The 18492-nt window shown below is 34.3% G+C and overlaps 1 protein-coding gene across 3 annotated transcripts in view; it reads right to left on the bottom strand.

The window, feature by feature from the left end:
• cstpp1 (centriolar satellite-associated tubulin polyglutamylase complex regulator 1) overlaps positions 1 to 18492 on the bottom strand; it is a 54527-nt gene that overhangs the window by 5077 nt on the left and 30958 nt on the right. For all 3 annotated transcript variants that reach the window (XM_088611215.1, XM_088611214.1, XM_088611216.1), the window contains exons 4-7: positions 11055 to 11139; positions 7581 to 7666; positions 5053 to 5248; positions 3625 to 3734 (exon numbers count right to left, since the gene is read on the bottom strand). In XM_088611215.1, coding sequence (XP_088467341.1) covers positions 3625 to 3734; positions 5053 to 5248; positions 7581 to 7666; positions 11055 to 11139 — 477 coding nt within the window. The remainder of the gene's footprint in view (positions 1 to 3624; positions 3735 to 5052; positions 5249 to 7580; positions 7667 to 11054; positions 11140 to 18492) is intronic.

The following is an 18492-nucleotide window of genomic DNA, read 5'->3' as shown; positions in this document are numbered from 1 at the left end:
TCTTTCATCCATCCCTCCCCTGTCCCAAAGTCTCTTATTCCTCGTGAGGGTCATGGCACGTTCAAGCCTGTCCCCAAAACTCGTGGCACAAAACATCCTCTGGACGGGATGCCAGCTCATAGTCGTCACGCTTACTAATGACATTTAGAGTATTGAAGGGAGTGAAATTATACATTTTTAAGTAATAATGAAAAGTCAGTCAAAAGGAACATTTTTACAAGAAGAAGCAATTATTCCTTAATAGTGGCTATATAAATTATAGCTGTCAGGACAACATCTACTAAAATTACTTCAGCTGTTCTAAGCCTAATAGTGTAGATGACAAACTGCTTAAGAATCCTACAGAATCGTTACTTGTGGCTGATTAATAGCCCTTTAAATTAAATATAAGACATATTACCTAATTCGGTTAACAGTTTTAATATTGGATGACTGTGCATTCCCTCCCAAATGCAGTTTTGAGGTGAGAACTACATCTTGCTATTAATCCTGCAATCCAGTCTTGCTCTCAGTATAAGAACCAATAAAACAGCATTCTTAAACTTTGTAACAGAAGTCTCTACAATTAAGTGCACTGTTATTAAAACATTTAAGGAACCATTAACAGAGACCACATCATAAAGACTAAGATATTTTAAGTCAAAGGGCAAGGTTTTACAGCAACACTGATAAAACTGAGGATTTGAATGAAGATCACCTTACAGATCCTTTAATTTGAGTGTTGGAGACATTTAATCCCCTAAGCACTGCAAAGCAGTACCTTCTATAAACTGTTTCTCAACGTGTTTTTCGGAAAAGACTAAAAGGCCTTTAAAGCTGTCATTGGTTTCGCAGGCTGTTAGCACTGACACCACAATCAATCTCTCAGCACAGATTAGTTGCACCAAGCCCTTTTGGTCAGAGTTCTTTCCTAAGAAAACACGTTTGACATCAATGTGCTTTGCCAGATTATGTCACTGTTGGCATGGGTGTATGATACAAAATATAAAAGAAAAGCCGATGAATTTATTTCGTCTGTCATTGTAAACTTAAAACTTACAAAGTGTTTGTTTCTTAAAATGCATATGGGTGTGGTAAGAAAGATTGCGGCTCTTACCATGTGATCTGACAGGTATCTATTGAAAGCCTCTTTCAATGTTAAAGAGTTTTATCTGAAGATTTATAAATGGTTAAAATGCACAATTTGTAGAGTACTTTGTATTGCATTCATTAAAGGTCTGCTGTTTCATCAACAGAGTATTTCAGCATGCAGCATTCTAAATATAGTTGTTAAAATGGTGCAAATTAAAACCTAAACTACACAATGGACTTTACTTTACATGCTGTATGTCCCTTCTACTTGACCGATACAAAAGTCACCACCTGAACAATATGCCATAGATGAGTGGCTTTCCCTGAAGAGGAAAAAATAAAACTTTCTTTCAGCAAGTCTTTTGGAGAGCTTGGATCAGTAACAAAATTACTTCTTTAGAAATCTTTCCAAACAGACCTAAAGCAATAAATCTTTATCTTATAAAGTATGAAAGATTCCAAAAATGGTAAAAGAAACCATCAAGGGCTTCTGGATTAACACATCAGACATTTATGAACCATGTGCCTGTGCAAACTTTCTGATGTGTTCAAAGTGAAGGCACATTCTTGTGAAAGCCATTCTATGCAGCTGACAAGCAAAATATAATTCTCTTCTCTGGAAAAGATCATGGTTATACTGTAAGTCACAAATGGGACCTACCTACAACAGCACCAATTCAGATATGAAGATTCGCAGTGATTTAATTGATGGCCACCTGAATTATATTTTAAACATTATATTCTTAAGGGATATATTTACATATTCTTATGAGAATAAATCTTTTAAGACTGGACACAATTTTAAAATGTATAGTAATATTTTCTGATTGTTTCCTAAGATCTGTATAGAGCTTTACTATTGTTCTCTGTACTTTAGCACTAGCAAGCATCATTCTGGAAACTTGCTAATTCACACTCTCAGAAACAAAATCTTAACTGTCACATTGCTTTACTACAGTATTGCACAATGGGGTCTTTTGTGCTGCTTTATGTGTTTTCATAGTCCTGAAGACATAAATGACATATTGTGCATTGTTTCTTTGCTGATAACATTCATTTCATAACAACCTTATTGCTTCATTGCTGCACTGTAGTATTTTATGACAATTGAACTGACCTTGAAGGTTTTCTGATTTGTTTGGTTGCCCTCTAAAGGAAATATAGTTCTAGACAAACTTCTAGCCTTGTCTGCGTTCCTGCTTCATGCTGCCCAGCATCTACATCTATAAGACCATGCATATGTGCCTGAAGTTATATTCTTTATCAAAGCTTCTGAGCTTTCTGTGTATAATAATGCCTTTCCCCTGCCTTCCTACCCTCTATTGTATGTGTGCAAAGTAAAAGAACCTGTCTAAATATTTAAGGGGGGTTTAATTAATGAGCTGAAAGATGTATAACAATGTCTTCAATACTTTATAAAGCACACATACATAATACACTGAAAATAATCAACTTAATCCACCTTGCTGTGCATCTGGGGAAATCCTTAGATCTTTCCAAAATGAAGATGTCTTTGGAAATCAATAAATGTCTTATTTTCAAAAGCCCTCTGCTAACACTACATAAATTATATCTAAATGGCTTTTGTGTAGATGGAGAAGGCATTAACACTGAGACAATGAAACCGTTTTATTGCCAAAAACAGGCATTCCTGTCTTTTTTTTTCACCAGCAACTCAAAGCAGCCTGCTTAAGTTTTTTTTTCCCCAAATAGAAACAGTAACAAACAGCATATTAGTCACAACTTCAAGGTCTGCCTCTGAATTGAACTGGCATCTGATCAGAATTATTTAGTTTTTAAATGTAGAATGGCGAATCAGGATTTTATTAAGGATAAATATTTTGAATCACTTCAGTTCTTAATTTGAAGAAAAGGTTTGGAAATTAGCATGCCAGGTGTTGGGTTTCAGTTCTGGTCTCACTTAGGATTATTGTTTCAATTACTTGGTCTAATTTAACCGATGGATTTGCATACCACTAAGAATGCTTATTATGAGTGTTTTTGGTAGTGCCATTTTCATCTCTGTCTGCACAACATTAATTGATAACCCAGTAAAAGGTGTTTTCAAAGCTATATGGAGGAACATTTTTAATACAAGTTTGTGGCCAACTGAAATTAAAACCAACCTGCCACTGAAGGCCATTAAAGACCTCTGATCATTGTAAATAGACAGACTAGGTGAATAATCCTTGATTGATAATGAGTTTGAAGACACATTCTCACATGGGTGTGATTACCTAATTGTTTGGTCTAAAAAGTGCTAACTGAGGAACATGAGAATGTAGGTGCATCCCACGTTCTAATTGGTTGGGCAAATGCAATTTGCTGTTTAGGGGGCAGTCTCCAGCCTTTAAAAGCCTGCCAATAAAGATTCTGGGAGTCTTTGAGTCTAATAACTGAGAAACAGTTGTTTTATGTGGGTTAAACCACTTGTGTACATTTTGGCCTATATTTCTGGTCTGGTAAATACAAGTGTCATTTTGATAGCTGTCAGATCTTTCATTCGTCCCATAAGGTCCAGCCATGAGTGGCTTTTGTAGCTGGTATACTTACCAATTTCACAATTAATTCCCTCATGCTTTGCAAGAGCAATCAGAAACCCATAGAAGGACACGCGCTGCACCTGCTGAAGGATCTCCTTGATAGATGATGTTGATGGGTGGCTGTTAAAGACATGAAACGGTAGTAAAAGATGACCATTACAAAGGTCATCTTTAAGTCTTTTGGTGTGAAAAGGTGTGATGTGTCCTTTAGTAAAATAAGAATGATAAATATAAGCAGAAGAGACTGAGCACAAAAAGCAATATTTCACACAGAGGAACTACTGTAGATTAGCCATTCATGGTAAAATCCTTGTAGTAACAGAACAGCTACATGTTACATTCTATTATGTTAATTTATCTTGAACAAGGCAGTCTGACAATTCTTTTTCTGAATTAATGTATATACAGTAAGTGTATATACATTTGGCCATGGTATAGTGTGCTTTTAACTGTTATTACAATATTAAAGAACAGACACTTCAAGTCCTTTATCTAAACTGATATAGAAAGCAGGCTACTGGATAAAATATACAGATTCACTTTATTTTCCCCCTTTTAACTACTTTAACTCAATTTAAACTTTAAACCTATAATTTCCTTGTGCTAAGCAGATGCAATCAAGAACAAGAGACTATAAAAAATAATTAGCCTATTACTTTGAAGTCCCCACAAGTAAAACTACATTTTTCATCTAATCACACCTGCTTTTGTTTACACACTTATGCCAGATGTATGTAAAGGATAATAAAGTAGTTTGATGGAAGAAAAAAATCTGATGGGTCATTTTGTTAATCATGAATTCCAGTCTGAAGGCAATAGAAAAGACTATTGTATAGCAGGGCTGTATCTAATTCATAACTGTACAAAAGGCAAACTTCAGATGGCTCAAAACCTAGCAAACATTGCCACTACTTTAAAGTTTTATGGTCTGATAAGCAGAGTATAGCCTATAAAATACAAATAGATATGGCTTAACCTAAGGTAAAAGAATATTTAACTGTTTCGAGAGAATAATGTGCTTTTCAAAAGATACAATGAACTTCAAAAGATCAAAAGGAAAAAACAGGCTTTGAAAATCAAAGTTCTTTTGTCAAGAAGTACTGGTACAAAGACCTTCATAGTAAGTGACAGGTGTGTTTGCATTCAAAAACTTTACCCGGCCTCCTATTAACCGGTTAGATGTGCTGTAACACTTAAAAACTAAATCTAAATTTCAAGCATGAGTAAGTTGTTAATTCTTCTAGATTTTATTGTATGTACCAAGTATTATTCTGAACTGTTTCTACTTTTACTGTTCTTGGTCACATCTTTTAACAATTAAAGTAGGGAAAAACATGAAATAAAAGGATAAAAGCAGAAATACAGGATTACGTTTTAATGTCTACTATACATTTTAAGATTTTATTTATAAAACAATTTGATTTTGAAGAATTCTTACCTATGCTTGTATCTCTCACAGAGAGCTTCTATACATCCAAAAAAAGTAAGAGAGTCCACCACATCCTGAGGTGTAGTCTCAGTAGTAGCCACATGGGGAAGCTGTTCTACTGAAGTAGAGGTTGGGACGATCACAGTATTAGGGCTTTTCCCAGACAGCAAATCTTGGTATATCGCTGCAATACTCTCGAGAAATTCTAGAATTTAACAGATCATATAAGGAACTTTTAATAGGCTGGTATACCTGACAGAAAAACACAACATGCATTGGAGTTAAATGAGAATTTTGGCAAGACATTTGTATAAGACACTATAATCAAACTGCCCTTTTGTATTCATCTTAGGGATCTTGAAAGGTTTTTTTCTACTTCCAGCTTGTTTTCATCCTGCCAAGACACACACATTTTTTTAATTGTAAAAGTTCAGTTTTCAAAATCTTGAAAGATACTACTGTATGACTGTCATCATGAAAAGCAGCAGAACAAGACTATCCTTTCACTGATCTGACCTAAAAGGTCTGCAGATGTGTGTTTGATATATGTCCAGGTAATCATAATTTTGTTGGACCGGCAAGGTTCATATGTTTAAAAAAAATACAAATTCATTTTAGTGTTCTGAAACAGTACACAGACCAAAAACTTATTGTCTGGTTTGATTTATTTTCAGTAGAGAGCGTACCTTAATATCTAAACATTTACTTCTGCATTTTGAACACAAAAATATAAACTTATCTACTGTCAAGAGACTTTTATTGGTAAATACATACAGTATACTTAAGAGGAAAACTTAAACAATAACCCTTTGAGCTACAGTTTGACCAACATGAATTCCGGGATTTGGATCAAGGTTTCATTCATACTTTGAAAGTGAAAACAAAGTCACATCTTCAACGAGACTAACTACAATTTGAATGGTCTTTAAGATTTCAAAGCATTTTTAAAGCATGCCACAGGGTTTTTTTTTAAGAGTTTCCTTTTTAGAAATAGGCCACTAATAACACTTTGCTACTCTGAAGCATATTTCCAGCTTCTTTTTTCAGTATGGAAAATGTTGGCTAATCTGGCCAGTTCTGCTCATGATGCTTCTGTACAGCAAGCTCCTTCTTCAACAAGCCTCATAAGTGTAACAAATCTAATAAGCAGAGAGTTTAAGACGGACCTTCCTCACGTTACCGCAACATTTGAGATGAAAGAAGTGAGTAGCAATGGGATTTAAACACTAGTCCCCAGCAAAAGAAAGTAAGTCAAGCCTGTTTCTAAAGGATCAGACCTGCTCATGAGGCCACTGCTTGTGCTTTTATCCTGTTATATAGTCAGGATGCAGCTTTGCTTATTCCGGCTCACTCTTAAGTGTGTTCTCCTTCTTGGCGAGCATTAAAACATGGACAAAAAATGAGATACTCCTGAAATACTCACAAGGTTAAATCGACAAATGGAAGAGAGCATTTTGACATGCTGAGTATATTTCCTTTGTAAGTTTAATGCAGTGGGAGGTTGTTAATAATCACTCTGTGGAACCTGGGACAGACAGCAGGGCCTGTCAGCTGCAGTAGGTTTGAGAGAAACACTGTGTACATTTATATCCAAACTAAACAGAATTCCAAATCTCGCAGAAATAACTCAAGGAATTTCAGGGAGAATATTCAATGTGTAGACACTTGTGGTTTTCTAAATCTCCATGTATTTATTCTGTCCACCTGTTTTTGAGAACTTCTGTTTACTGACACAGCTAGCATTTATTGGAAAGACATCTTTAGATTCATAGCAAAAGAAATATGTTGCAGCTTCTATTGGTTTCTCAGAGAGCTTAGAACTTCGGTGAAGATTAACAATGGTCAAGAGTAGCTGAACATGTATTCTGAAAAGCAGAGAGATTCTTTTCAGATTGTGTATATTTTTTATATTTTATGTATTTGAAGTTATAGATAAAAAATGGCAAATGTGAAGTTCATTGAAATGCAAAAGATGTCTTAGGATGGCAACTACTCAAAATGATTAAAGAGAGCACATCACCAGGGGTCCATCTAATTGGGTCAGAATTTTTTTCGTAACTTAGAATGACTGAAAAATATATGAAAGTTTACAGTTTAAGTACACTGTAGGTGTAGGATGAAAAAAAAGAACTGACACATACAGGCCTATTTCACACCAGAAACAGAAGAAGCAAAAGAAGAGTGGATAAGATAAAAGATGCTTTGATAAAGTTTTCTACAAGCTTGGAAATATCTAACTTGAGATCCTGAACCGTGTACTTTCTTATATTCTTTTATTCTTAATTCTGTTGTCTTTAGATAGTACAGATATAGTTAAAAAGAACAATATTTCTATAAAATAAAGTTTATAGTTTAAATTTAATGTTATCATTTATGTTTCCAATACATGTGAAATGTTATGAAAATCTAAGCTTTTTATACAGAATATTTTTACCTTCATTATAAAGCAAAAGAAATAGAGACCTAAGCAGAAAAAGTCTTAACACATAATTTTCTGCACTGTATGCAGACTATTATGCTACAAATGTTATACTTACCCTCATAGTAGAACTGAATTTGAAATGCATAGAGAAAGTCAGCAAACGACATCAGGCAGTCCATAGCATCATCCATCAGCACAATCCTTTATTTGTAGAAACATGCATTAGTTATGGGGCTGGGTATTTATACAGGGTGTTGCTATCTTAAAGTTTGCTACCTTGTACAGATAACAATAAACTAAAACTAAACAAAAGGTGAGTAATGGCATGGATTCAATACAATATTTTTGATAAATACCAAATTTGGTTATGTAGCACAGACCCATGTAAAAATATATCTGATATATAGCGACAGAAAAGATTTGCATTTTAAATGTGGAGCCAGTTTCAGTTGTGATTGACTTTAGTAGCCAGAATAATTAAGACTATGGACAATGAGAATACATAAAGGGGAAGGCACATGCTAAAGCTGTTTTCATCATACAGAAGTGGAACTTGCGGCATGCAGTCGAAAAGACAAGAACCATTTCCAGGATTTATTATCGTTTAATGAAGTGCTTGTGATTTACAGGGACAGAATGGAACAAGCCTTGCTTTGCATGATAAAAGCAAAACACACTACTGAACCCTTTTAAACGCTGATTGGTGGAACAATTAAGTTGATCTATAAAGGCTGTATTGACTCCAGAATGTATTCAAGCTAAGCTGAAATCCACATTTAAACGCAAGTGCCAAGGAAAACTGATGTACACATTGCCAAAAAAAACTGCAACTTCCAGGAAACATTGTAATTATCAAAGGACTGGAGTATATATTTGCATACATTTATTCTGTTATGACCATATAACAATTTTTAACTGTAAACTGCTAAAGATTTATTGAAATTGATGTATTGATGATTATAAAGACAATCAATAAAGAGTACTAAACACTACCATATGGCCCAGTTACAGGTATGCGTTTATTGAACTGCTACTGTTCTACAGATCAGATGCCAAGAAGTGTAAAAGTGTGAAACGCTGTATAAACAGCTTGTTTACAGCAGACTTTTTTTATCCAATTGTATCCAATGCATTTTTACAATCTTGAACTTGTCTACATAAGCACTTCTTGCAAAGAATTAATTTTGACGGTCTTATTCATGTGAGACAAATCTAAAATGAATTAAAACTTTTAAGGCAAAGTCCCCACAGACAAATAGACATTCCAGAATAAAGATATTTGTGGGACACTGATTTAAAATTATTTAAATATTATTGATTAATTTAAGAACAATTGAAACTGAAGCTATAGCGGTTTTGCTCTAAAGCAATATTGCTCAATGAGCAATACAGTTTAATCCAAGTTTCAAAAGGTACATTTTAACAGTTACTGTATGTAAATCAGAAGAAACAAAGTTCTTACATTTTATAGTTGAAATAATTGCTCTTCAGTCATAGGAAAATAACTACATTCTGAATTTAGAAGAAATATTGACTAATGTTAGATTTTTTAAAACAGAATTTAAAGAGAATTTAATCCCTCTTAAATTCTCTTTTTAAGAAGATTCTGAACTTCTAATATCCAATTAAATTAATAACACTTATATCCTTATATCCACTGCAGTGGATGATTTGGCATTGGAGACTCAAATAGACAAAGTACACTTTGTCACAGTACAGTTCTGCTGGTATAATGAAGTTCTCTACTTTTACCATTACATACAGTATGCTGCTATGCCAATCTTCAATGTGTAGATGAAACAGGATCTTGCAATGACAGGAAGAACAAATATCCCCCTCAGGTTAATAGAAATATTTAAAATAAACAAACTCATTCAGAAGCAAATCTGCAAAGAAGCCAGCATGCACTTTCTCCTTACAGCAGTGCACCTGTGATAAATATAAAGAAAGTTTTTTTTTTCTAGTGCGTTCACCAAAAACAGAAGAATTCCTCCCAATACAAAGGATAAAGAAATTCCTTTGTGTTCAGAGATCAGATTACATTTCAAGCAATGCTAGTGGTACTAAAACATTAGTGTTTCAATGTTGTATTCTAAGATCATTCATAATTTTTGCATTCTTAAATAACAAAATATTAATTATTAAAAAATCATACAACTGTGATTATGAATGTCCTTTCTACAAACACACAAAGAAAAAACATCAAAAGTCAAAATACATTTGTCTCTTTTTGAAAATCTTTATGTTGGTGCAGTTATACAATGACCGCCTACACCCATCTCAGTGATAACGATCAGAAATATTACACCGTCCTTGTCAGAGAATCTTAGTCTTACACTGCAGGTCATTTAACCTTATTCATCACCTAGAGGTCCATCTCTTGACAGATCATTGAACCTTGTGTTTGCCTTTAAAAATCATAACTGATTAAGAAAGAAATTAATTAGATACCTACAGTAGGTAAAAATAATTAAGCTGTTTCACTGTGGGACATACTAAAGTGCTTATTACTTTCTTGTTCATTAAGTTTTAAAAAATATTCATAGTTTTTTTCTTGCATATCTTTTATATTTCCCCTAATACAAAGAGGCCAAGCAGTGTCTAAGCCAAATTCCCATCCAAGACAAGTGCCCAGCTGGTGCACAGGGGCAAACTGACTCACAGGCTACAAATGGGACAAAATGGCTTCTCCAGTATCAAGCCGGTGTTCAGAATTGTTTCCATAATTGCTTTATGGCTGTGATTATGCCAAGCATAGCAGATTTATGGGCTTTCTCATTTATGAGTTTTGCCTTTCCTCTCTAAATGTATATTGCTTATTCTGCAAATCGAAAAAGATGTGAACTTAAAACAAGGATCCACAATAAATTTTCTCTCAGTACACAATTTCAATGCCATTCACTCATTTAGTCCTTCACTGCCCCAAGTCAACACAAAAATAAGACATGCAAATTAGTAAAATAGGTAATCAGAGAAAACATAGTGTTTTCATATTGCCCTAACAGACTTACACAATCTTTTAAAACCTGGACTTAAGACCACACAAGATTCAAAATATTAGGTTACATTTTACTTTAATCTAAAATACAGGCTTAGGTTCATACTGTACTTTTTAAACTCCCTGTTTAAGATCTGGGTTTTATGAAGTTGTCTGTAATTAACCGGTACATGGAGTTAAAGCAAATTCCTGGCCTTACGTACCATCAGAATAAATGTACCCGTGTCTCATTTCTTAGAAAGAAGATATACAGAATTACTGTAGCTAAGTACTTCCACCCTGTGTTAGGTAAAGGAGTTCATAACAGAAGCATCAAAGCTATCATCACAATACAATGTCTGTTGGAATCTGATTATAATGAATTACACACCGCAGTGTTAACCAAAACTAAAATGATTTTACTCTGAGATTCAGATATTTTTTGCGTTTTAGCTCTTAAACGTTACTTTAATTTTACATGCATAGATTGAGCATGTAGTAATGTGTATAAACAGAAATTTACAATAGTTAAATGAGAACCATGACTTTTTGACTAATAACTACCACATTTAAATTAAAACTGCAGAACATTGCAGGACTTATATCACTGACCTTGCTGCATTTTGCACCACTTCTACTGGGAAATCTGGACAGAGCAGCTGAAGAAGAGAAGTGTATTCTGTCATGGCCAACAGGTCTGGAAAACAAACAAAGATGTGTATTATAGAATACAAATGCTGTGCATGGATAAAGGCATTTACTTAAAAAATCATAAGAAAGGTTACAAATGAGAAAATGTTAATTGAGCCAAAGATGTCATTTAGCTGTTTCTTAAAAGAAGCCAGGGTATCAGCTTTGAAATATGGCTGGATAGCTTCTTGATGACTCCCACAACCCTTTGTACTAAAAACTGCCCACTGTTCTTAGTTTTAAATGTAATTTGCTATAGTTTCCACTTGTGTCCTCTGGTTCATGTTTTACTTTTGATTCTGAATTTGTCAATGCTCTTAGAATTTTGAAAGAGGTTGGTTGAATTAAAATCTCTCGTTAAAATCTTTGCTCAAAACTAAAAAGATTACCTGGTTGCTGTACTCTGAACTGATTCAAGAATAGCCATATTGTCTTGTAAGTGGCCAAAACTGTCCACAATATTCCAGATAAATTCTTACTGACATCTCTACATTTCCAGCCTATGGACATACCGTATATTCACAGCACTAAGACATAAAATTGTACACTAGCACAGGAAAAAGTAAGGCACCATGTACAGAATGCCCTAGCTCTTTAATAATTAAATAATTTATTTAATATAACTATCACTGATATCTATCAACTGCCTTCTAACTTAGTGAAAAGATTTAGCGCTGCTAACTTTATGAAAACAACTTGAAATAAGACCCACTCCCACAGACACAACCTCCATTCCCCAAATGCCCTCCCTATAAAAACAATATGAAATATTTCCCCCCAAAATCCACGAGTGATATCACATGGTTGCAAGATTTGCTTGGGCTTTCAAATCATGTTTCATCATTCCAGTCTTCTACTTGACATATTTACAAGCCTAAAATGTACTTCACAAACATTTATAAACAGCATGCTTTTTACTGGAGAGGACAGGCTTTGAAAAACTGATGTTTTGCTTTTTACTTTTTGGACTCGATGGACCAGTTGATTTTTCGGACTTGTTTGGAACGATTTGTTATGTAGACAGAACTGCTCAGCAAATGCTCATTCCTCCACTGATGGAACCAAGTTTATTTTTTTAAAATAAAGATTAATAGACTCCTTTTTCCCTCACCAGGTAAGAGATTCCTTCAATAGCCCATACAGGTTTTTAGGAAGGCGATATTCAAATGGGTTTTTGATATTGTAACTATTTTATATTGATATAAAAACACAGGTCAGCAATATAGAACTATTCATGCTGAACTACTGACGTACCAAGTTGTCTTATGTTAGCTTTTTAGTACCTTTCAACTGAAACCATTTTAAAACTGTGCAGAGAAATAGTTATTAGATTTGTTTTAGGTTTCTAATATATAATAAACAGAACTATACTCATTGTGGTTCATTTGGTCATCCTCTGGGAGAAACAGCTCCTGTATCTCCCTGACCTCTACAATAAATGTACTATACCCAAGCCACAGCTGGGTGGTCCTTCTGTCTGACAACCGCAGCATCTCCTCCTTACAAGGGCCTTAAACCAAGTCAAAGCAGTCCAACGTTTTCCAGACACTGTTACTCTTCCCCAATATTCACTTAACAGAAACACAGTGATCCTAAAGAACACCACTGAGGCCAATCCATCTTTTTTTAAATAGCTCTTATGTAATTAAACCTATTCACCTATGCAGCAGAAGGAAAACACAATAAATGAGAATTTAAAAGACTTGTCAGAAATTGTTTAACATACAGTAAAACATACTAAATCATTCTGCATGCAATCTAAGGGTGATACTCCTGCAACAATCCTTTGCCTCATTTAATATAATTATAATTCTTTCTACTATCATAATAGCTTTGCAAAGCCTCAGTATCCTAAAGCAACCCGCCACCTGCTTTTACAGAAGTTACTCCTTAAAAGCACTGGCTCATAGGTGTGGTGAGTGCCTCAATGTGACCTCGTAGCAAATCCTATAATACTCTTGTGATTACCACACAGCAATTCATCTTCTTTACAATACCAACAAAACGTCACTATAGTGTATTGTGCACATCTAAGATTGACAGGTGGAGCATGGGAGGCTACACACTACAAGTGTTAAAGCTGATCATTAAGTCCTGTAAATTGCAGGGTACAGTCACATTGTTTCTAATAGACCTGACTGTAAACTGTCTGCCTTCATTGTAAAAATGCATGCAATGGCTTGGATTCTTACACAAAATCCTCATACGTATTGAAGGTACCTAGATCACAGTATTTTATTTGTAAGATTTCTTAGACTAACACCCTTCAGTAATGTTCAAACAAGCAATTTTTCCTATCACCAGTGACAGCTCATTTTGTCAATTATTTAGCATTAAAATGCAATTCCATTTGCTTCTGGAATCTCATTAATGGAAAATAGATTTAATTTTTTGAAGTACTGAAAAAGCCACAATAATATGCAAAGATTGTAATCTCAGTGAAGTAAGAGAGAGCTCATTCCATTTTTCCCTTATTGACAGACATCATAACAAACTTTTCGTTTGTACCTCAGTGTAGGAAGGAGCAAAACTGATTACAGAAGCTTTAGAGCAAAGTCCTCATTAAAGCAGAAAAAAATCACAGTCAACTGTCAAATCTTGAATCTCATTATGAGGTGTATTGAACACACCACTTTAATTATGCCAGTCTTCCACAAAGCACATATACATCTCTGTGGATTTCAGACAAACCCATGGGATATCCTTCTATAAACCCACATGAAAAGATAAAGCTGTGAGTTCGCTTTGCTTTTAGTCTACAGCCAAAAGAAATGAGGTCTCACTTACTCTGAACATTAGAGGACCACACTCCACATAATACACACCCACTTTCATTCCTAACAGTGTTAATATGAGTCAAAAAGAGCATAAGAATAATTCAGAATAATGTATAGGAAGGTTTGGAAAATATTTTAAAACTCATTCATCTAACAGTGAATGATCTCTGGTAGCAGCACTAAAACGTACAGTATTTCCAGTCAGTATCTGCAGTTAACTAAAATAATTTTAGTAGATGAAGTATTTTAGAATCTGTGACCACAGGTCTCCAGTACCATGAACTTTGTTTATATAACACTGAAACACTGTATGCATGCAGCTATCCAGAAATAAGGGTTAATAATAGGAAATCATTTAGTGGCTCTGGCATTCACAAAATTGGAGAGATTAACTGCATGCTCAATCATAAATTCCCACCCAGCCTTTAAGGGAGAATAGGTTTGTACAGTACCTTCACTGTCTGTAGGATTATTTGTCTTTGAACCATAGAACCATATTATTCTCCATTTATACAGATCACTGTAACCAGATATAAAACATTTGATTTCAAAACAGATTGTTACATTTTTATAAATTATAACCAATATATATGACAAAACATTTCCTGAAAAATATGTATAGGCACAAAATTGATAAATGGGATTTTACTAAGTTTAGGGAAATACTTTCCTTAATTGTTTGTGTATAGAAAGCAGCAAATGGAAAACTAAGAGTTTAAATAAAGTGTTTTACAGGGTGGTAGAGGGTGTAAGTCTTGATCATGAAAGTTTTTTTTTTACATATTTGCATTCAAATCATGAGATTTTGAGAAAATCCTTTTGTAAGGAGGCTTCGGGTGACAGGTGAAGCAGCTTGTCAGTCCTGCTGGTTTGACACATACTGTGGATTTGGAAATCACTCATTGTGAACACAGGGTGTTCCTAAGTGTTGGCACAGACCTTTGTTGAATAATAGATGGGCTCCAATATCAACTCTCACTTATTTCATTGAATCAGCTGTAATATACAAATGGCTAAATTAGTCATGCCTCCCTGCTTTAAGCTCAGATGTTAATTAGAAACAGACCATCCTTGCCTAAGCACTCCCCTATTTCCAATATAAACATTTCTGGCTTGTGGAGTGGTAGTTTATTGTTTCTTCAGAAGCACAAATCACACAAATGTCTAAGGGACTGGCTGCAGGAGTGAAAATTGTTCTTTCCTTTGAGGCTCTAGTAATAAATTGTTCTTTTCTTTGTAGCTTGGTAATTTGGAAATGCTTTATCTTTGCAGGTCTAGGCACTAACACTCACAATTCTGAGAGTGAATGTTATTTAGGGCTAATCAATTGATTTTAATTTTCAGACTTGTGAATTTGAATTGTAAAGTTTTGTTTCACTTTTTCTCTGATTCCTGTATGTAATACTAAAGTTTATCTTAATTTAGTCCTCCTTCTCCATTAAAGCTCAAAAACGTCTAGCTTTTTGTGTAACAAAATCCGACACCAAGACTTTGTATCTTCTCATCTTTCCTCATGACAATCAATTAAATAAAAATGTATGAGTTTACGTTCAACCACTAGATTTCAATAAAACAGGAAGAGTTTACAGGTATTGCTACACAGTCAACCCCACAACTTTGAGTTTCAGGTCTGGTTCAACAAGTTCTCTTGCAGTCTCTTGAGAAGGCACTATACCATTTAATAATTTAGAAACATGTTTTAGAAAACTCTTAACTACTGTATAATCACTAGTATTGTTTGAAAACCTCTGTAGATTGTTAATATGATCATTTTGATTGCATTGCTTTATTAATGATGGCCCTGCATTTAACAGTCTAATTATCTTTATAAAATCTGGATCTTGTGGCATTTTATATGTACCTAGCCAGGGTATTAATGTAAGAGAATTGTCTCTTACGAAAGGCATTTGATGATTAATTGCAAACCTAGGCATCAAGTTTCAGACAGTTGCCTAAGGCTTCATCACTCCCCTACTCTGACAGCTGTAACAAATATGAAGATCTTCTTTCTGAGCAAACACATTTTGCAATGGTCTGGCTCTGCTCTGTAACTGAAGAAGATCTCCCTGCACAGTGCAGCCATCTCTGTCCTTAATCCAGTGGGATTATTTCTCTATCTTCAAATTAAGCGTAAAATGACAAAACAAATATGAGAGTAATACCCAGACAAGGCCAACACAGAGCCATCTATGAATATTTAATGTATTTGATCTCAATTAGGGATGAGTCAGGGAAATAAATAACATTGAACTGAGAGTGATTATCATATATTTTAAACTGTGTTGTTAATATTCTGTATGTTTGTCTAAATATAAAAAGAAAAATGCATTTTTTCTATATCTGGATTTCTATTTCTGGTTGATCAATCATGAATATTACAAGGATATGTTTAAAAGCTTATTCTAAACATATCCTTTTTATGTAGTACCCACCTATTAAACAGTAAAACTTGTCTCAACTAACATTGTAAAAACTGGTCAAAGACCCATCCTTCTCAGAATAAATACTACTTTCATGAAAACGAGATTTCCCAAATCCCTCTTTAGTACCATGATTCCCACTTAATAATGAATCATGTGATACAGCACCCTTCCTTTGGTAAACTTTTATAAATGAAAAGATTTATGCTTCTTACAATAAATCACAATGGTACTTTTAACATGGCAAACCTAACCAGTAACACAAGTTGTTTCTGTTCAAAATGATGATTTCAAGTTTGGCTACATGGCATATTTCCTTTAATTAAACTGCTTTAATTGAACAGAACTGGCTTGCCCTAAATAGATTCCAGATGATGTGACTTGTGCAGTAAGTGTATGATACAAGAGGAAATAGCGAGGAGAATTAACTAGCTGCTTCTGAAAAAGGGGAAAAGGGGCAGCTTTTAAAAACAGCAGCAAAAATAAAGAAAAACAAAAATATGTATTTAAAGAAAGTCATCTGTAGACATCTGCACTCCACCAGCCCAAATAAATTTGAGAATATTATGTCAACACATAAAACAAAGCCGTAATTTCTAAAAGTGCAATTTAGTAAAGCCTGTGATTTACATGCTAAAAAGTGTGTGTAATCCCAGAATTTTGCATAGACAGGCTCTCCTCTGGGCCTAAAATTTTATACCAACTGCATAGTAAACTTTAATTTCCTCTGCTTATCTAATAACATGTTAACAACTTGCAAGAGAACAATGTGACTCACAGGCAGAGAATCACTGGCCACTATCCAATCCTCCTGAACTGGTTCATTATCTAAGGGGGATCTGCACTCTCCCACAAACACAAAACATCTGCATTCCTCCCCTCAACATCTGTAGTGTCATTTGTTTGCTGCACATGAAAAGAGATCTGAAATTCTGTTCAGGTTGTAATGGACAAAGGACAAGATGGTAACTACCTCAGTAACTAAGACATAAAAAATACTTGACATTTGTTTTCCATCCTATAAACCAAATGTAGTCAACAGCCCTTTGGAGAGGATGTGGTATTATGCCTTCAATAGAATAATGTCTTTTTAAGCTCAATCACACACGATCTGAATAGTACAGAAATAGCAGGAGGAAATCACATTTGAGATGTTTCAGAAAGGTATTACCATCATAGAAAATTCTTTGTTAACAAATAAAGGTAATGATTTGGGACCATGTGATCAAAATCCTTTGTGCTGTAAATGAAAAATATTGCAGTGTGAAACTAAAATCAAATATATGTTCTGAACTGTGGTTTTGAGATTATTACATAAATGTGCAACAACATATACTAAATGGTCTACAATGCCACACTGCCAATCCCAAAGGTCAAATCTTCTGAGTGCAGTGACCTGAGCCTGAAGCGGCACTTGTGCTCATGTTTTCCAATGCTTTTCTAACATTGCGTATGTGGGTACATTAACGCAGTTCTTAAATGTAAACAAACAGTTTCTTGCAAGTCAATAGGTAGTAATATAATACATTAATCAATTTGTTCTGGGTCCTCGATTGTGCCTTATGACTTCAAAACATAATTCCCTAATCCAGTGCTTTTTATGGTGATTAGAAAGATAATAAATACAAAAATGCAATTCCACTCCTAGAACAAAAATATAAAAGCAATTTTCTATTCAACATTCTGAATTATTAAATACACACTCAACCCCATTTTTACCAAAATAACCCTCTTGTATTTAATGCAATCCCAAGTGATATCTTGCCATAAAAATATGGTAGCAGAAGGTACAGTACATTTGACAGTGGAAGAGGCTGCCATTTTAGACAAAATATTTGAGAGATTTTATTAATATTCTTTAAGACAGAATGGTAATGCTAGTAATCATATTTCAGCAGTCTTCTCATGTTTAAGTTGAGTGTAACTCACTTATTAATAATTGTTAACAAGCAAATTAAAAGAAATATACAAAATAAACCATAAACATTAGCACTGTAAGAGTCTTTTAGCTACACTGATTCCAGATTTTAATGACATTTGAGATTTTTGTTTAATTATAAACAAGTCTATTGAAGTCTCATTCACTAATTGCACATATTCAAGAATGTTGATGATACGTGTACAAGTCATCCTGAATAATAAAACAAGGAAGAAACATAACTA

This window comes from Lepisosteus platostomus, chromosome 18, assembly GCF_059453375.1.
Source record: "Lepisosteus platostomus isolate fLepPlt1 chromosome 18, fLepPlt1.hap1, whole genome shotgun sequence".
Classification (NCBI taxonomy): domain Eukaryota; kingdom Metazoa; phylum Chordata; class Actinopteri; order Semionotiformes; family Lepisosteidae; genus Lepisosteus; species Lepisosteus platostomus.
Note: the sequence above shows the minus strand (reverse complement) of the source record. Positions and strands in the feature narration are given on the sequence as shown.